The 19,238-nt window shown below is 49.5% G+C and overlaps 8 protein-coding genes across 8 annotated transcripts; 2 read left to right on the top strand and 6 right to left on the bottom strand.

The window, feature by feature from the left end:
* Nucleotides 1-217: 217 nt before the first annotated feature.
* Nucleotides 218-2,877, bottom strand: UA08_00637 (hypothetical protein; the record flags this gene model as incomplete). Its single annotated transcript, XM_020260465.1, has 3 exons — nt 218-1,735; nt 1,788-2,275; nt 2,343-2,877. The coding sequence occupies 3 exons, from the start codon at nt 2,875-2,877 to the stop codon at nt 218-220; spliced, it is 2,541 nt and encodes an 846-aa protein (XP_020123988.1).
* A 1,529-nt stretch (nt 2,878-4,406) lies between these two features.
* On the bottom strand, nt 4,407-5,223 carry UA08_00636 (hypothetical protein; the record flags this gene model as incomplete). The annotated part of the gene is made up of 4 exons (XM_020260464.1): nt 4,407-4,501; nt 4,578-4,772; nt 4,839-4,958; nt 5,037-5,223. 4 exons carry the CDS (start codon nt 5,221-5,223, stop codon nt 4,407-4,409), a joined length of 597 nt encoding a protein of 198 aa, XP_020124097.1.
* An 818-nt stretch (nt 5,224-6,041) lies between these two features.
* Nucleotides 6,042-10,210, top strand: UA08_00635 (hypothetical protein; the record flags this gene model as incomplete). Its single annotated transcript, XM_020260463.1, has 7 exons — nt 6,042-6,066; nt 6,157-6,362; nt 6,393-8,130; nt 8,181-8,841; nt 8,911-9,331; nt 9,389-9,560; nt 9,627-10,210. 7 exons carry the CDS (start codon nt 6,042-6,044, stop codon nt 10,208-10,210), a joined length of 3,807 nt encoding a protein of 1,268 aa, XP_020123990.1.
* A 684-nt stretch (nt 10,211-10,894) lies between these two features.
* UA08_00634 (hypothetical protein) lies at nt 10,895-11,678 on the top strand (the record flags this gene model as incomplete). The annotated part of the gene is made up of 2 exons (XM_020260462.1): nt 10,895-11,296; nt 11,352-11,678. 2 exons carry the CDS (start codon nt 10,895-10,897, stop codon nt 11,676-11,678), a joined length of 729 nt encoding a protein of 242 aa, XP_020123989.1.
* A 116-nt stretch (nt 11,679-11,794) lies between these two features.
* On the bottom strand, nt 11,795-12,946 carry UA08_00633 (hypothetical protein; the record flags this gene model as incomplete). Its single annotated transcript, XM_020260461.1, has 2 exons — nt 11,795-12,644; nt 12,714-12,946. 2 exons carry the CDS (start codon nt 12,944-12,946, stop codon nt 11,795-11,797), a joined length of 1,083 nt encoding a protein of 360 aa, XP_020123984.1.
* Nucleotides 12,947-13,451: 505 nt separating this feature from the next.
* On the bottom strand, nt 13,452-14,999 carry UA08_00632 (Mitogen-activated protein kinase spm1; the record flags this gene model as incomplete). Its single annotated transcript, XM_020260460.1, has 5 exons — nt 13,452-14,086; nt 14,152-14,466; nt 14,553-14,619; nt 14,696-14,828; nt 14,887-14,999. 5 exons carry the CDS (start codon nt 14,997-14,999, stop codon nt 13,452-13,454), a joined length of 1,263 nt encoding a protein of 420 aa, XP_020123983.1.
* A 559-nt stretch (nt 15,000-15,558) lies between these two features.
* On the bottom strand, nt 15,559-17,044 carry UA08_00631 (hypothetical protein; the record flags this gene model as incomplete). Its single annotated transcript, XM_020260459.1, has 2 exons — nt 15,559-16,968; nt 17,021-17,044. 2 exons carry the CDS (start codon nt 17,042-17,044, stop codon nt 15,559-15,561), a joined length of 1,434 nt encoding a protein of 477 aa, XP_020123986.1.
* A 648-nt stretch (nt 17,045-17,692) lies between these two features.
* On the bottom strand, nt 17,693-18,916 carry UA08_00630 (hypothetical protein; the record flags this gene model as incomplete). The annotated part of the gene is made up of 3 exons (XM_020260458.1): nt 17,693-18,283; nt 18,350-18,820; nt 18,893-18,916. The coding sequence occupies 3 exons, from the start codon at nt 18,914-18,916 to the stop codon at nt 17,693-17,695; spliced, it is 1,086 nt and encodes a 361-aa protein (XP_020123985.1).
* Between the last annotated feature and the right edge of the window lie 322 nt (nt 18,917-19,238).

The raw sequence follows: 19,238 nt of genomic DNA, 5'->3' as shown, positions 1-19,238 counted from the left end.
CCAATCAGGGAAAGGGAGTTGTGGAGATAGGAAGGTGAACTTGACAAGTGTGTCGAATGGCTGTCCGGCAAGTGTAGCAATTGCGTGAAGCTCGGCAGCGCACACTACAAGAAGCATTTGAAATCCGAACAAATTATAGACGAAGGCACGTATGCGTATACGTACACGGATGATATATATAAAATTCAACGGCCAGCCCGCAAAAGATGCTCATTCCTTAGCTTGCCGCAGGGCGAGGGTAGTCTCCGGGCATCTTGAGCAAGCCAAGTGTCGACTCGCTTTCTTTGGGTTTTGGGGTAGGACGTGTCGCCGTGGTCGCAGCAGTGTTCTCGGATAGTGGAGAAGTTGCCTCCGAGGTTGGGATCGAAGCAGTCATTGAATGTGTAGAATAAGTTTCTCGTGATCGTTGAGACTCCTGTCTCCTGGTTGATGATATATCTTCATCGAGTATGTGTCCGCCAGCGGCATATATTGAAGTTTGTGCAGGATCTAGGGTATCAACATCGGCATAGTGCTCGTTTTTTGCTTCGCTATTTGTGGCAATAGGGGGCTGAGAAGATGCCGCAGGTTGTTGCCGATAGAGTTGCTCCTGCTGGGAAAGATGGTCGGGCTCTTGATCTGTTCCACTCCAGGTTCCGTAAAATTCGTTATACTCTCCATCGGCCGGTCGGTATGCCAACTGGCCATGGGAGGGGACTGTAGCATCGCCCATATCCTGATTATGTTCATCGGATGTGTGTGGTACGTCAGACCCAGGGAGGGCAGCGGTATTGACTATAACTTCTCGAGCACCGGAGCTCTCTCCACTAGAAAGCGACATGGTAGCTTGTAAGTGTCGGTCGATTTGTACATCACTTGGGAAACGCCCACCTGGTCGCGGGCGCTGTGCCGGCTCTCCTTTAACTGAAGAAGCCCTTTGAAGGACAGCCGACTGGCTAGAATAAGGAGTTTGATCGGCTTCGTCTTCGTCCATAACCCCATCACTGCTTATCGAACTTGCTCGAAAACTATTTCCGCTCAGACTTCGAATGTGACGCCTTACAAATGCATTCCGATCTTCGCCGGTCTTCTCGATAAGGTTCTCAATATCATTAAACCATGCCATCATTGTGTCATAAGACTCTGCTCGAAATACCCAAGCATGGCCACGGTGCATCGCACCGGTTTGCCTTCCTTTAAGCATGAACTTATGGGATGAAGAACCAGGCTGCGAGTGTGAACCTAGTTTCTGTTCCGGAAGGTAAAGCGACATGATTGGTGTCTGGGAAGCTATCCGGTCTGCAGACTTGAATTCGTGTAGATGGGTTGGCGATAACACGTACCTGTTTATAAAGCCGCAAACTGAGGTTAGCCAAAAACAATCGCGGAGATGTAGGTTGGAAGAAGGTAGGACGGACCATCCAGGAGTATAACTTTTAAGATACTTGCTCTTGCGTTCGAGCATACCGGATCGAACCTCAGCTGCTGCCGGGTGATCCTTTCCGGGATAGGTGATGTTCTCAACGTTGCGGACGGGTATTCTAGGATCAACGAGCTGCTCGCTGTTTGTGATGAAGTTGTTCCATTCATGGTCTTTGGGCATAGAGATGGGGCCAGCTCGAAGTTTTTCGACAGCATCCAGGGCCACGTCCGATTCGCGCTTCAGGATACTAGCATAGGCATTATAAGCCTTCTGTATCTCGCCAACAACTATCGATTCCAGTTCACGACCGGAATTTTCCAGATTCAAGTATGCCTAAATCTTTTTAGCCAACATTTCCAATCAATACATGACAACCGGAACATACTCTGTGAAGATAGTTTTCTTCCTCGATTTGTTTGTCGACTAGCTTATCAACCTGTAACCTGAGGATAAATGGGTCATGTCTGCCAGATGATGCAGAAGGATCAACATCAACGAGGCCTAAACTTTCCTGCAGATTGCGGACTGCCTTTCGCGTACCGTCCACTTCCTTGTCCACAGTGTTTTTGAAATCTCCGGACAAGCTTTTGATTTCCTTGGTCTTTTGTTGAAGGTCACTCCTGAGACCAGTCAATTGAAGGATGACCTCGTTTTCAACTTCTTTAGCTTTATTGGCTTCTGCAAGGCCTTGTTTGTGATAATCACGCAAAATTTCTGCGGCATCTCCCAATCCACCAGACTCGAGAAAAGTAGGCGACAGAGATGTGTTGTTTATAATATTACCAGCTGAGAGTAGTAACTTTGCTCTTGTCTCATACGACTTTTGTATCTCCTTGAAGAAGACAATGAGGTCCTTGAGTAACTTGCGCCAAGCTAAAACACAAGTCAGCGACTGTCTTAACATTGAAGAAAGCGGGAGGGCAAGCGAGGAAGTAAGTACCTTGAAAGCGATTTGCAAGTTCTTCTGTCGGACTGCCACTTGTTGGTATGGGGACGTAGAAAGCGCTGTTACCGTCTTCGGGGACATATTTTTCCTTTTCTCCCAGATTGAGGCTCCTTACACTGCCGGCGCGAAGGCTGCGCCTGCTGCCACTTCGTCCCAGGCTAGCCTTCCTGCCCAAGGATGGTTTCTTCTTCAGTGTGCCACCCCTTGACGGCGTCGCGCTGTTATGAGACATTTGCGATTCGCTTCTTTGCAAGCCAGCGCCTCCAGACGCACCGTCGGTTGTAAGAAAACTCCCTCGTTGGGACATGTCGATTTCCTCGTTGAAGCGCGATGGATAAGCTGATTGTGAGTGATTCATGGGATTTGTGGGTTGCACAACCGCGAAGTCAGAGGGCACAATCGAATTGGCAAGGTAAGAATTTGGTCGAGACTCTCCGGAAAACCCATAGCCGCGGTCTAGATGTGCTGGGTTACTGGGGAATGGCACGGGGCCGTAACCCTCATGGGACGGTGACTGTGGCATGGCCATGGTGAGAGAAGAAAATGACAGAAACAATCGAGCGCTGATTGTAGGGATCAACAGGAGAACAGAACAATGGCCTGCTGCGTGAGCAAGATGTGGTGATTGTGGGGTGTGTCAATCAGGCTGACTGCATGGATCGGCCCGCCGTGAGAACTCGCATCAGTTACACGTTCGTTGCTCTTGGGATAGGCATAGAAAGAATATGAAGGAGCCAGAAGGGGGACGCAAGGGTGAAGGCTTGGACAGGAGGAGAGTATGGAGTAATGCTCCGATAGTTAAGGAAGGAAGAAATCATCAGTTGCACGGGTGACGGATGCGGATGACGTCTACGCTCGTCGCTCGTCGCCCGTCGCCCAAGCAGGAGCGACCGCTAGCCCTCTCGATCGCGCCTTCCTTCCCCACCCTCGCTGGATGCTCCTTCTTCGTTTTCTTTCGTTCTCCTAAGGACCCCTCCTTCTCCTTCTTGTTCTTCCTTTCGTTCCTTGATGGCTACGCTTATCGACGGTCGGCGCCTCGGTGGTCCGTTGCTCCTTTTGACTTCGATCACGGTGTGATACCAACGCATATCGACAACACTCGGGGGGCGTTCGCAGCTTGGTTGTGGCGCAGCACGAAGCCAAGATTTGCTGTCGATCGTGGGCGTCTTAGAACGTAACATGCTTAGTATACACTCGCTTGCTTCCACGGATTCGCTGGGTCCGATGATCGCGACGACCTCATTTGCTACCAAGTCCTACCACTGACTGTACAAGAGACGGATATTTCATTTCGTATCTCTCCAGCTGTAAACCCGGCGAATTCGAGAGTGTGTACCTCTTTAGCTCAACACAGCCACATCTGGGAAGCCAGCCCCTTAAAAACAACCCCACCTCCCTAACATACGAAACGTAGGAATATCCTCATCACCCATGGAAAGGCCTAGGAGCGTGTTGTCCCCATAACCAGGATTTTTGTTGCGGCGCCAGACGGTCGATGTCATAAAGACCATTTTGTGTCCCAGACGTCATCCACTGCCGGAACGTGCGGATGCTATCTCTGTCCCTTGCCTGTGATTGGCTGCTCCCTGCATTCCCATCTTTCGATCTGTGTCCAGTTATGCCTGTCTTCATAAAATGACATAAATGAATGAATGCATGTGATATAACTTTTAGGAGTAAAATTTATAATAACTACAGCGCTAGAGGATGACTTCAATCCACTGTTAACTATTTAAAGGAATTAAAAGACCGCAATTCTGATTGCCTAGGTTGCTGAGACTCCTTGCCTCAAAACTATTGCTCAAACAACGAGTCGTAAGGGCAAATTACTTGTTCTTGTTTATTTTTTCGGTTTTGAGAAGAAAGAGAAAGAAAGGAGGAGGAAAAGATGGTGAGAAAGAGAGCTGGTCGTGCGCGCGCTAATAGCAGTAAAGTACTTGCACTTCGGCGGTGATTTGTGATCCATGAAAGATAATGCTTAACGAAGCTCCTAGTGAGCGCGATATCACTCAATGAGGCAGGAATAATAATAATCTACATGAAGAGTCATTGCTCCATTCACGACGCCGGCGGTGGTGTTGCTGGAACGTCAATGCCATATGCTTCCTTGATCCGCTCGCGTCGACGCTCGGCATAGCCAGGGCCATAGATACCTATGTAAGTGTGAATTAGAATTCTAGCAGTATAATGGAATGCCGTGTCTCTCTGGGAATACAAAGCGATACATACCTCGTCCCTCGCCCAGTTGTGCGATCGTCTCCTCGGCCGGAGTACGGTAATTCTTTCGTAACTTTTCTAGTTGTTCATATTTGTCCAGGTTCTGATCCTTGTTCTTTCCCCACAATGTGCCTCCGGTATATTCAAATGCAGCCAAAGTCACGGCCAGAGCAGTTCCGTATCCAAACACAGAAGGAAATGTTCGTGCTGTTGGGACCATCAGCGAACCCGCCATCGGACTATCATTCGAAAGTAAAGGATATGATAACTAACCTCGCAATCCGAGGATTGAACCAGCAAAGAATCCACCCAATGCTGTGTTCCATGTGTCATCCTGCTCTCGAAGGTTTGCCGACGCCGTTCGCACGAAGGAATATGTACCGCCCATTGCCGCTAAAAGAACAAAGTCAGCGTGATGTTGAGATAGGACCCCCTCCCCAAAAGGACAGTCATGTCATCTAGGTATCATACCAAAGGCAGCAATTGTCCCTCCGCTCCGAGTGAGGATACCTAAGGGTCCGACATTCTGCTTTGCAAGAGTGTTTTGAACGGCCGAGGCAAACAGGCCAAATCCTCCTGTAAGAGCAGTGCTCTTGAATGCGGCATCGATTGCATCTTGGGGATGATATGTCTTCTCTTCCGCTTGTTGCGAAGCCATTGTGGTCAACAGCACACCGGTTATGCGCTGATTTGGGTGATGGGACGTCGGCGCATCAATGATGGACGTTAACTTTGGCTGTTCGGATTCTGCCACCGCCTTTCAAAATGGGACTAGTCTCACAGTATCAGCCTGGGGGTTCTGAATGATGTCTCTCTCAACTCGCAAGAAACAAATTTGAGTTATTTTGTTTTTGTTTTTTCCAAATGAAGAAAATTTCAGCCTTGAAGCTTCCTTAGCCAATTTATGTAGCAAACACCAAGTTTCCCCTACTTTGTGGGTTAATGTGAGTTACACATAGCGACGCGGATGTCAGGTCTTGGCACTGATGGATAGCTCCGACAGGCAGCATCATCGTGCAGCCTCAAACTGTCTACAGCTCCGTCTCCCTTTTCGTCTTCTTTTCTTTTCTATATCTCTTTTTGCGTTTTGCGCGTGAAATGTGCCCCGGTATTGCTGTGGTCTATCAATGAACAATCCGACCTTGGTTGGTAGTGCTTCTCACTCGTGGGAGAGACAAAGCCAGCATACACCTAGGTGTGTTTGCCCCTCAACTGACCTCGACTTCTGTGATCTCGCTTACTCGCGTCGTGTAACAAATCATGCGGTAACTGACGTTATTCAAATAGCATGAGCTTCCGTTCTTAAACCAAAAAAAAAAAGTGAGTCGCCCTCTCCTTCGAGGCGATTCACGCCCATTTGTCCACGAACACCGGCAATTTCGCTAGACGCTACGATCCGTGAGCTTACCCCGGAATCGTTGACGACCTTCGACTTTGCGCTACACTGAGGAACTCCCGATTCGATTCTATTTCGAAATGACGTTCTCATCTACAAGAGCAGGTTAGTGCGTGGTAACATCATCTAGGTAACCCCGATCTAACCAGGCGCCTTGAAAAGGCAAGACTGCTCCGCGATTTCTCCAGGATCTAGATCTGTATGATCCGATCCATCCTCCATCCTCGGGTCGCAACTTACTCGTCGACATCCCCCCTGTATTTCCAGACGAATATGATGGCACACCGGAATGGCTGTCACCCTTGGCCTGCAAACATACCTACACGACGAAGCCGAACCAGACATTTGTTATACCACCGGAACAAAGGCGAGGCCGGGGAGCCTTCTCTAAAGTTTCCGCGGTATGTTCAAAATGCAGATTGCATACACAGGTAGCGGTCAACTATCCAGGTCATGCGACGCCGATGCCCAGCCATCTACACCATCTTGTCTATCAATCTGCTAGCCCCGCGAATGGCTCAGCTACGTCGAAGGGACAGCGCATTGAAACCTTATACTATCGCTGCTCTTACCTGACATGTGGCATTACTGTCTCGGTCCAGATTCTGTCTCCCCTTCTACGCCACGATTATTTACAGTTGTTGACGGATGTGGAATTGATCAATAAACGGGCAGATGAAGCTATAGCGGCTCACCCCGAGCGCTTAGAAGGAATTGCCCGACCTCAGCCTATAACTATCCTTGACAACCTACGTACCTATCTTCGCAATTCGCTCTATGACTCGCAGCGCAGCAAACCTATCTCTGCTATCAATAAACGATTCTTGGTTTGCTTCGGTGTTGGCGGAAGTCCGTGCAAGGGTTTGCTGGAGTTTTTAGGGTTCTCGTCTCAAAATGAGGGCTTTTGGGATCCCCCGTTCCCGAATGCATCCGAAGAGATACCCTTTCAGAGTGAATTTAATATCTTCATTGACGACGCCATACATGAACTATCCATATTGATCGAACAGCGGCCCATATCGGAGAAGAAGACGCCTTATACATTGAATTCGTCACTGCCAGCTAGCAGCGACTTTTTGCATGCTCTTGAAGCCTTTGATTATCCAAAATCATCGAGGCTCATTGAATTTGAGATGCCAGGACAGCCCTGCTATGAGGATCTTGGCGTTGTCGAAGACATGTCATCTGATCTGATAATTGAGGCATACCACCGACAGGTTTCAGTTGACCCGACAAGAGGGCCGCACTATCTCCAGTGTCTGAATTTTATTGCTAATTGGCGAGGGGGTCCTGATCGTGATACAATTAACGAAGCTATAATGACCGCGTATAGCAAAGGCGCCTACACAACGCAGGATGTTTATAAAGCTTACGAGTACTTCGGGTTGGACGCAAATGACAAAATTCTTACAGAAGAGGTCATCATTGGCAGATTCCACGCATATCTCAGTTCCACCACACGGGAAACCGAAGCTCGACAACAACTGTGGCGAATAGGCGATGTTAGAAAGAGCGAGCAAATCAAGTCCGCCGCTGAAGACAGAGTTTCTAATGCCGAGCAGGCTCTTGTATATCTTGGGGTTGAAGAAAACACGCCTGATGATTTTGTCATCACAATGTTCACGACGAAGGTGAACGACAGCCCTAGTAGCAAGGATATTGCGCAGAAAGCTCTTTCGCTTATAGCGGAAAAACGCAATTCAGAGACTCTGAGGCATTTCCTTATGACGGGCGAAACTGGAGCGGGCGAAATGGACGTTGGGGATGCCTATCGACTGCTTCAAATACCCGATCGCACAGTTGGTGATGATGCTATTCTCGCAGCATATACTATCTGTGTGGACGAAGCTCCGGGCCAGATAGAAACCTATACACGTGCCTTGGGTATCATTGCCAAAGAGAAGGATAGCCCAATGTTAAGCAGCTTTGTCTCGGGATCAGTAACACAAAGCGATCGAAATCTATCTGACTGGCCCGTTGGCCTTCAGAACATTGGCAACACGTGCTACCTTAATAGTCTACTCCAGTTCTACTTTACAGTCCGCCCCTACCGAGAAATGGTTTTGGATTTCGAGAACAACAAAACTGATTTGGATGAGAGCTCTCTAGGCCAGAAGAAGGTCGGATCCCGCAAAGTATCAAAACTTGAGGTTGAGCGGTCTCAGAAATGTGAGTCTCGTAACCCTATATCATTGACTGGCTGCTGACCACTAACACAGTTCTCCGCGAACTGCGTGGCTTGTTCCACGATATGATCACGACTCCCAGGGCGTCTGTTCGACCTGAGCAGGAATTGGCCAGATTAACCTTAATTAGCTCTACAAATGAGGCGGAAATTCGCCGGAGATCCACTGTCTCGGGGATTAGGCCTTTCGGTCTCGGTGAGATCAATGGCTTGCCAGTGGCAGGGCCGTTAGGACCGCCTCAGACGGTGGAATTTGACAAGCATGACGATACTACCGGTGAAAAAGCCACGCCGCCGGAAGAGACTTTCTCAAAGGATGCCCTAGCTGGCGACATCGATAGCGAAACTACTCTCGTCTCTGAAACGTCACAATCATCCATCCATCAATCTTCGATTGAACATAAGGAGAACAAAGAGATGGTGCCGGCGCCTGACACCTTGAAAGACGTGGGCAATGTTAGTGGTGCTACCTTCGAAAAGGAGGCAGTGCAAACTGTCGACCCGCCAAAACGACCACCCCCAGAGCCACCGCGTCCTGTGGAAACAGAACGCAAGAAACAATTAATTGACGAGGTTGAATTAGGAGCTCAGCAAGATGTCACCGAAGTGATCAACAATGTCTTGTTTCAGAGCGAGTGTGCCATTAAGCCAAGAGGCATTGCTCCGGATGGGGAGCAGCTAGACCAAATCAAAGAGTAAGATACCAGAAATTACATGACGATAACTGATTGTGCATGGCTGAACATTGTACTTTACCTTAATAGTTTGTTCTACGGCAAGACAAAGTCGTACATCTCGGCAGAAACTGGGACCCGTTCAAAAGAGGAGATCTGGTCCGACATCAAGGTAGATGTTGCAACGGGCTCACGGGATATCTATTCCGCTATTGATGGTGCCTTTGACATGCAAGAAGTCTTCGTGGATGATGCTGTCGCAGAGCAGTTTGGTTCCATTAGCAAGTTACCCCCAATCTTGCAAATCCAGGTGCAGAGGGTTCAATTTGATTCAGTCAAGAAGACGTCATTTAAGTCCACGCATCATTTGGAACTGAAAGAGACGATATTCATGGACCGTTACATGGATACGCAGAAAGAAGACATTGTCAAACGACGCAGGGATTGCTGGGGTTGGAAGCGAAAACTAAATGCATTGCAGAGCCGGAAGACTGAGTTGCTGCGATTGAATGTTAGTAGCGGGCCACACATATACATACACAGCGAAGCACACTAATCCATTGTCCAGGAAAACGACGGGCAAAACATATCTGCATTATTCAAAAATGCCTCAAACCTTCTAACAGAGCTTTCATCCCAAAATCCTACTGACGAGGGAGCTGGCGACTCGCTCGATATCAACCCTGAACTTATCGCTAAGATGGAGAATCTGTCCCGGATTGCAGAAACTGAGCTATCCCGTGAGTTTCTCAGCGCGTATAGTGATGTATATACTTATTGCATGTATCTTAACTATAACCAAACAGATATCGAACAAGAATCCAGGCATACCGAGTCCATGATTGCTAGCCAATTCAATGAGTACACGAGACTGTCATATCGTCTATACGCAGTTTTCATGCACCAAGGGTCGGTGGAATTCGGCCATTATTACATTTATATCTACGACTTTGCGAAGGAGGTTTGGCGTAAATACAACGACAATGATATCACTGAAGTTCAAGATACGTCGGAAATATTTGGAAAGCCTAGTCGCGTAAATCCGCCGACGCCATATTTCTTGGTCTATGTGAACGCCGCGATGAAAGATCGTCTGGTGGAGCCTGTGTGCCGCGAGATCGTTTCAGAAACTACACCTCCTCCTCCTCCTACTACTAATTCCACAGTGGAAAGTGCCACGGCTACTACTGTTGGTCACAGTTCCGATGGGCCTATGGATGTGGACACAAAACCACCGGCATACAGCGATGTGTGGTCCAAACGCGGGCCGGAAGGTGCGCAAATGATTCTCTCTCCGGGCTCTTCTTCTTTGTTTGCAAAGGCCAGCAACAGTGTTGTGGATGAGAACAAGTGGCCTGTCGTTCACGCTGATGAGGTGTTTTTTGATTGATAAAATGCGTAGCTACACCAAAGTCGGATTCTCCTACGTCTCCGCTCTCGCCGACTGCCATTCCGCTGAAACGAAAGGGATCTGAGAACCACATGGGCATCTCTACGAGTGCTCATATCGGAGCATCTTAGGCTTGCTCAGATAGACATTATTATTTCTTCTTCATCCTCCGTTTTGCGCGGCCTCCCTCATCGTCATCATAGACGGATGCGATTATAATATTATCTCAGGTCTTTGAATGATGTCAATATCTTTCCCCCCTTGTTCTCTCTAGTTTCGGAAATGCATTTGTTACGTGTCAAGCCATATACTAGAATCAAATCGATCGGGGAAGCAGATTACACATGTACCTCAGGTCAATTGATGGATAGTGGCGTTCTCGTTGCTGTTTCTTGATCCTCATATATTTCTTTCTGCATGGATATATATGTTTATTTCGTCTTGTCCAAGACATGTACATACTCCTTCGTTTCATGTTTACGCGTCACGATGCATGCATACTTCCATTTATCTCAGGTAAAATATTCTCCTCAGCTACGTATGCAATACCTGTATTTTAATTTGTGGCCGTGTTATCGCGTATCCACCTGGTTGCCAGCTGAAAGTGCCGGATGAGATAGGTATAAAAAGCCCGATCATCCGCAAAGATCGCATTGAAAACTGTCAATTAACACAGAAAACAAAATGTCCAAGCCAAGCCTGATCTTCTGCCCTGGCGCCTGGTACCCAACCTCAGCCTTCAACCCGCTGATTGAGAGACTGCCAGGATACACTTCGCACACGGTAGCATTCCCCTCCATCCACGAGGCAACGACGGTCAGGGATCTCCAGCCCGACATCGAAGCCGTGCGTAGCCTCGTCCAGCGCGAATCCGACCAGGGCCGTGAAGTGGTCATTATCTCGCACAGCTGGTCCGGACTGCCCGTCAGCAGTGCGCTTGACGGACTAAGCCGGGCGCAACGTGAGAAAGCAGGGCAAAAGGGCGGCGTCGTCAAGCTGATCTTCCTCTCTGCGTTTATCCCGGACGTTGGCCAGAGTTTGCTGCAGGCGTTTGGGGGCACGGCGCCTGACTGGTATATCCGCGATGTATGTGATCTTACTTGTCAAGCCGGGGCAATTTTTGCTCATCATAAGAGAATAGGAACCTAATGGCACCGTATCGGCCCATGATCCATACACGCTCTTCTTCCATGATGCCCCCGACGGAAAAGCATGGGCGCAGACGCTGCGTCCGCATGCATGGGCGACCAAGGTTTCGCCTGCGACTAGTGCGTCGTACCTGCAGAATCCCTGCGCTTACTTGTACTGCGAAGGCGATCGAGCAATCCCACTGTTTGTGCAGGAGTTGATGGTGGACAAAGCACGGTCCCAGGGTGCGACCATCGAGACGGAAAAAGTGAAAACAGGGCATACGCCTTGGTTGGCGAAGCCGGATGAGGTGGCTGCTTTTATAAGGAAACATATTTGAATAGATAAATACAGTATATACTTATATTCTAATCCTGGAATACCCATATATATATGTATCTTGTTACGGCTTTTGCCATTCGGTTTTTAGTATCTCATATATAATCCCCTCAGGAACTAGGCTGGAGCTCCCTTGAATCGTTCCAGCGATGATGCATAGTCCCGTAGCGGCAGCTCCGGCCATCCACTTGACGGCATTTGAGAGGCATACCTTGTCAGCTCAGGCATAATCGCCGCGTGCTTCGCTTCGGAGCCAGGGGGCAGATGATCTGCTCGGTCTCCTCTGCAGTGGTCGGCAGTCACGCTATCGGCACTTCCCAGATACGTTTCCTCGTTGTTCAACGCATCAAAGATGATCTGGTGACTCGCTGGCTCCCAGAGTAATGAGTCGTGGCTCACTATATGCGGCAATCCTCCTTGTCTGAGCACCTTGGCAGCACAAAGCTTGAATAGGTCGATATTCCGAGCCTGTGGTCCCTCCAATCGCCAGCTATCTGTAAAGCCAGGCCAAGCTTCACCGTAGAACCCTGGCTGGACTATAAGATCAGTGCTCGATCCAATGCTCGTCGTGGGGACCAGCGCCCTGTTCCCACCAAAACGAGCCAGAGCTGTGACGAAATTGGCCCAGGGCACCTGTTGCACCACCGCCTCGGTGAACATGTTGAAGTAAAGAAGCGGGATCATGGACCATGAACCGTGGAAGTCCGGACCGAGGGCGATATGCCTCCTGACCTTGGAACGGGTCTCCGGGTAGAAAGTCAATGTCCATTGCGTGGCCAGTGCTCCAGCCGACCATGAGACTACCGAGATCTGGCTTTCATTTGCGAGCTTTTTGATCGCGTAACTGATGTATTCAGCGCTAGTTTGGGCATCAAGAAGAAGCCTTTGTGGTACAGCCACGTAGCAAGGCCTAAAGCCGTCGTGGATGAGCGGGGGCACCAATGTGTATTCCCAGTTGATCTGAGGACTGCCATGATATAGGAATGTTAAGTCAACGTAAGTAACCTTGGTGGTGTAACAGAGGATGGAATCTCACGTCATTCCAGTGCCATGAACTAATAGCACTGTCTCCTTTGCTTGTGGCGTCGACGGCACAGGGCAGAAAACAGCTTGACTCAACTCTTTCTCGTCCTCTAGGAACGCCGGGTCCGGTCCCGTCACTGTGACATTGTTGTTGAGCCCTTCGTAGTCAGACTTTTTCTCTGTAAGTGCCCACAGGATAGCAGCAAAGGCAATGAGTACTGTAGACAAAAGCCGCCAGGATGCCATCGTTTGCATGGGCTGTGAAGTGGTGGGAAGTTCAGCTTTGCCCGGCGAATTTTCTTCGCTTTTTAGCTCGGAGCTAATCAGCCAAGTACGTTCACATATCGTCCATGTGCATTCTCGAATATTGTTTATTCACTGGCTAACAAACGCCTAACTATGTACAAGTGATGGTCCTTCGAATACTACGTCCTTTATCGCACGTAGCAGAAACACGAAAGGAGAAGAACAAGCTGGTATGCTGGCAATAATATGATCTCATGGAGAGTACCTAGATAAGAAAGAACTATCATCATTGAGGGCGATTTATATAACTTTGGTATAAGAAGGAATGATGTCCACGCCTCGGCTCTTTCAGTGCATTTATTCTTTTTGAGATATACAGTTTCCCCCTTCCAAAAAGAAAATATAGAGACCAATCCGGGGAGGTTAAAAAGTTTTTTGAATGAAAAAGGGAAAAAAAAAAAAAGTAATAATAATAAACAAACAAATAAAAAAAGAGCCACCTCTGTTAATGTGCAAAGTCACTACCTCGCTGGAGTGATGCCTCGAGGTCGTTCTGACCTGCACCGGGAAGAGGTGCTTCTTGTGGCCGGGGCTCATCTTGTTTCCATGTGCCTTGGCTGTGCTCTGGAATAGGGACATTCTGTGCAACTTGCTGTTGCTGTTGGTTTTGATAGGCGGCTTGCTGTTGTTGGCGAACAAGGGCGCGGAAGTTGACAACCTCGTCGAGGATCATCTTGCGCATCTCGCCGACATCGTCGACAACTTCAAAGTGGAAGTCGAAAGTGGTTGGGCACGAAGGCTCATCGGACGCGTCGTGCCAGATGTTGAGGTAGCGATGCTCTAGGGCGTCCTCGACGGTTACACGTTGAGAAGGGTCGAATGCAAGCATGCGGTCAAGGAGGTCGAGGGCGTCCGGGTTGGCGTTGGGGAAGAGGCGCTGGAATGGAACCTTTGGCATAAATGGTAGGTTCCGAACGTATTCCTGGGCACGAGGCGATCCAATTCGAGACAGGGTATCTTCAGCAGGGGTACCGAGGTAATGAAGGATTTGGTTGAGTTGGTCGACATAGTCGCGGCCCTTGAAGAATGGACGACCACCCAACAGCTCGGCGAGAATACAGCCCACAGACCAGACATCGACTGTATATATGTCAGAATCGAAAGAAGAAGAAGAAGGCAAAAAAAAAAGCAGGGGAAATACGTACTGGCTTTTGTGTAGCTCTGGAAGCTCAGCATAATCTCGGGAGCACGATACCACCGTGTAGCGACGTATTCGGTCATATAGCCGGCATTCTCCTCGGGATCAATCGAGAAACCTCGAGCCAGACCAAAGTCACAGATTTTAAGTTCGCAGTCCGCGTTCACGAGCAGATTCCCAGGTTTCAGGTCTCGATGTAAAACGTTGGCCGAGTGAATGTACTTTAAACCACATAGGATTTGGTAGATGAAAGACTGGAAATGGGCGTCCGTCAAGGGCTGGCCGGAGCGGATAATAGCAGCCAAATCACACTCCATCAACTCTGATTGAAGAGAAAGAAGAAGAAAAAAAAAGTTGCAAATCAGCCATGCGAACGGCGACCTCAGTCAGCTATAGGGATTCACAAACCCTCGTAGATATAAGTCTCGTTGAAGTTATCTGGCCTGGGGATGTCCATATCATATAAACAAGCAATCTACCACACCGCATACATACATCCTGTTAGCCATACTTCCGCATCAAGACTCAGGCAGGCACGGGGGAAAACGCACATTGCGATGGCCTCGGAAGTGCTGGAGTAATTTGATTTCCCGCAAAGCACGTTTTGCGAGGATCTTCTTGCTGAACACATTTGTCACCTTCTTGATGGCAACGCCTTCGTTTGTCTGCGCATTCACAGCGGCGCTGTACAGGAAGCATGCCGAGTCAGCTTCTGATAGTCAGATGTGCCGCCTCCACGTACCAAACGATGCCGTAGGCTCCCTGACCCAGCTCCTTGGTCACATTGTACCGTTCATCAACGACAAAGTCCTGGTTGAAGACCTTGAAGACCTTGCGCCCATGGAGGTCCGACATGGCGACAGCCTTGCTTTGTGGCTTGACGTTTCGTTATAAGAGTCGTGTGCGAGGGGCGACGTCGAGAGATGCGGAGCGGCGGACGAGGACAAGGACGAGGGCGGCTCTCCAGGAGTCGTGAGCTGCGAGATAAAGCGCGAAGAGAAGGAAGGATTGATGATGCTGACGGGAAGAGCTGGCGGTGTTTTGTCGTACACAAAGAAGGCCCCGCACTCCGCGGCGGTGGAGATCCGATAAGCAGCAGCCCGTGGCGAGCGGAAGACGGAGAGAAAAGGCCAAAAAAAAATAAATAATAATAAATAAATAAATAAATTGAGAGTAATTTACGAGGGCCAAGGGAAATAGAGAGGAAGGAAAAAAAAAAAAATAAAGACGTGGCCCGGCTTACTGTGGGTTTCTCTTTCGCTCAGCTCGAAAAGGAGGCCGAGAGGGGGAAACGAGGGGTTGGCACGATGCAACGTTTGCGCGCGCTATTGATGTGATGGGATTGCTAGCTAAGCATGTCAGATTGGATCGCAAGACGTGTATGTACATGTACATAAATCCGCTGCATTAAAATCTAGTAGTTCCTGGCAGAGGGCTCGTAGCTGGTGCGCCACCAAACCCCCATCGACGCCGCAACCACCAGGTCGAGCATCTTGATGCCCTCGTCCAAGATGACCAGCTTGCCCAGTTTCGCGCTTTTCCCACTCATCCCGCCACCGCCAGCCTCTCGGGCGAGCGACAGATCCAAGCGATCCTCGTCAGCAGCAGCAGAATGTGCTCGGGCACGTTGTTGCACCTTTTCGAGGTTGGCTGTGATCAGCTGCCCCAGCGCTGCACGCTTTCCCTTCTCCTTGCCGCCATCCAGACTCGCCATCGAAGAAGGTCGCGATGTCTGTTCAAGCGGGAACGGGATGTTGTATCGCAGCTCGGAAACGGTCACTTCGTCGCTGTGCCCGCGCCCGTCCATGCTCATTGCCGGGCCGGGAATGACATGCTTGCATTTGAGACCGCCCCCGTTGATACTGGCGACGAAAGAGCACGTCCCGTTCCATGGCGACTGGAATGAGTAGTAACCCCGACTCATCTTAGCAGATATCGCATTCGCCAGCTTCGAAGTGTCTGGGCTTCGATTGAACAAGGACCCCGATGAGGAATGATTATGACGGTGGTGATGTTTGATTGGAACGACATCTCGGAGGAACGCTCTTTTCCCCGCGGCATCGTTGTCCTCCTCATGCTGGACTTTTTGCGCCAACTGCTGCAAGATTTCGGCCGCACTTTGGCCCGTGGTAGCCGTAGAAAGAGGCAGCGCATTACCGATGAATTTTCCGTAGCCAGGATTCGAGATCTCAATATGAATCACACCTTGATCTGCACTGGAGCTGGATATGGTGCCGACGTTCCATTGGTTGCCAGACGCCGTATCGCGACGGATGAGAGTGACGCGAAAAGATGGAGGCGCTGCGCTCGTCTGGGACGATTTCGTAGTCTCGGAGTGATTTGACCAGGATCTCTCAGGAAGCAAATGTTGCTGCGTCCGATGGTTTGCGTCGTCGTAGGAGAATCTCTGGCTGCTAATGTGCGACATGTTCGCTGTGGTAGGAGAACTCCCCGAGGACGAGACAGGGCGTCTGGGTATGGTAAACTGGCCGTCCCGTCTAAGACGGGCCAGGGGTGAGCTAGGATCATGATGATCATGGGTCGATTGTTGCAGTCCTCCTCTGACACCAGAATTGGCTACGCCGTCTCGATGCGGTGGTGGCGGTGGAGGTGGAGGAAGACCAGAGTCCTCGCCGCCAACGGGCTTTCGGTGGAAGTCATTCAACCGGGATATAGTCTCGCTTGGGAGGCCTGACGCACCGGGCCCATCTGGAGTCTGTTGCTCTAGTTCGGACTCTATCGATCGCAAGACATTCTCGTCCTCTTCAGTTGCGGCGTGCAAGTAGTACAGCGACGAATTGATGGCCTCGATTGACACGTTTGACTTGGTCGGAGGTTTGAGCGGAGTTAGCACGACGTCTAGAACCAAACCACACCTGTGCTGTCAAAACCATGGCCATCTCGACGAAGAAGAAAGGAAAGAAAGAAATACAACACGCCTAACCTTTACTGCCCGGCACTCTCACAATATATAGCTGGATTCGATCAAGCTGCGCCTGGGAGATGTTTCGCGGGTAAGCGGGGGGATTCGAAGCTATCGACGTGATGAAGGATAGAGATCGAGCTTCGACTGGCGCTGAATTGGAAGATGCAATGTCTGCCATGGAAGTTCAAATACGATGGAGATCGACCGAGTCGCCAGATGCTGCATAGTGTTGTTGACTTGTGTGTAGTTCAAGAGGAATGCCCAAGTCTGAGCCACGCAACAACAAAAAAAGAACGCAACCCTAACCGTTACCCTAACGTAACCCTCTGTCCTACGCTCGCCACACTCACAGTATTGTAGGACTATTTGGAATAAACTTTTTTTCTTCTTTTGTTTTTGGATAGAAAAAGGCAGAAACAAAAACGTATTGCTAATGTATATATGTGGTATCTTCCAGAATAAGTACAGTGCCGAGGATAGCAGCTGCTCTTCTCAGCGAAAAAGTGCCAATAAGATAGGGCAGGAATTTTTTTAGAGCATGGAAGCGAAAAGGCAAAGGCCATAGAGAAAGCAAACGCCTGGGCACCATCATCAGGTATGCGCATTGTATTAATTAATCATCTTAAACAACATTCTCCGAAGTCTCGCCTTCAGCAATGACAGGCACACCGAGGCCTCGGTCTGGGCTCTGCAGAACGAGCTGTTCATGTTTACGCGCTCGAAGGAAGTCGCTGACAGATCGAATCAAGATAAACCATCCAACAATCATCAAGATATATGATATCCATTCACTGGTTGTAATCGTAGAGACGGCACTACCTCCTCCTCCTTGGCCTTGGCCCCCACCGGTATTGTCGCCGATAGAATTGGGGTCAAAGTCGTGACTATTGGGATCTGGCGGGGAGGTATAAGAGTCTGTGTCGCTATCTGGGGTCGAGGTGCTGCTGCCCTTCATATAAAAGCCATATTGTACAAGAGTAAGGCCAAGGCCGGCCTTGCTGCCATTTTTGGCCGCGTGGGTCGTGTGAAGGAGATATGTGAGAAGGAATCCAACGAGCTGGAATGACATTGAAATCATGCCATTCCAAGCAAAGGAGAAGACAGAGCCGACCGGTAGGCCATCCACATAAACTTCGTCCGACGACATCCCCGGGGCCATTATAGTCGTCTCCCAGTAAGGAGGCGTGGCATCAGCAGCCGCTTGTTCATAAGTCTAGAGAATGTTAGAAAGGCCAAACAGTGGCATGCACTATTGCATGTCATGTTATGGGTCACATACTGGAGGCAGGTCTTCTTGATGCTTCTCAGCTCTCTCGGGTTTGGCATTCAGGTTGGCAAACACACCATCATTCGACGAGCCTGTCCCTACTAATCGCGAGTTTGCCGGTGACGAGAAAGTTGGTAGCATAGTATATCTTCTTTGTGTTGCAGAGGGTTGAGAGTCTTCAGCATTAGACTCTGGTGATATAACAGTTCCCGTATTGGCTGCAGTCGGGTCTCCTCTCATTAAGCGCTGCCGATCGTCGGCCTCATCGTCATCATCTGAGCCGTTGCCGTCATCAAAAGCATCCTCCAGTGCATTATCAGGGCCGTCGCGTAAAGGATCATCGTGAAGGAGGCGATGCGAGGAGGGTGAAGGTGATCGAGAGTGGAAAGAAGGCGGAGGCGAGGTAGGAATGGGAGCGGTCAGATTCGGGGCATCTGGAAAGGCTTCAAGTTGGCCATTGTCATCCTCATCATGGGTGTTGACCTAGAGACAATAGGCGAGTTAGTAACATGTCTCTCGATACGGCAAGTTCAAAAGAGGATCAGTTTCTCGTACCCGATGATACGCCTGGGAGGCCATGGCGAGCCGAATATGCCGGGGCGGACAACTTAAGAGATGCTGGAGCAGAGGTAGAATACAAAAGGAAACTGACAGGCGTAACAAAACGAAGTTAACGCAGAGAACAAAAGGAAAAAAAAAAAGATATAATGATTGGAGGTAGACGACGAGAGATGCGAGCGAAGGCAATGGAAGGGAAGGGGGTGCGTCAGTCAGCAGTGGCGGAGTACTTAACGATTGTGGCAGCCTGACATTGACACCTGAACGCTCAGGCACAGACTAAGCCTGAAGGCGGAATCACCGCCAAGACATCAACACCGACTTCGTTCTTCCAAGCAGCGAG

The sequence above is a fragment of the Talaromyces atroroseus genome (assembly GCF_001907595.1).
Source record: "Talaromyces atroroseus strain IBT 11181 chromosome Unknown scaffold_0, whole genome shotgun sequence".
In the NCBI taxonomy this organism is placed as follows: Eukaryota; Fungi; Ascomycota; class Eurotiomycetes; order Eurotiales; family Trichocomaceae; genus Talaromyces; species Talaromyces atroroseus.
This window is presented reverse-complemented; position numbering and strand designations above follow the sequence as displayed.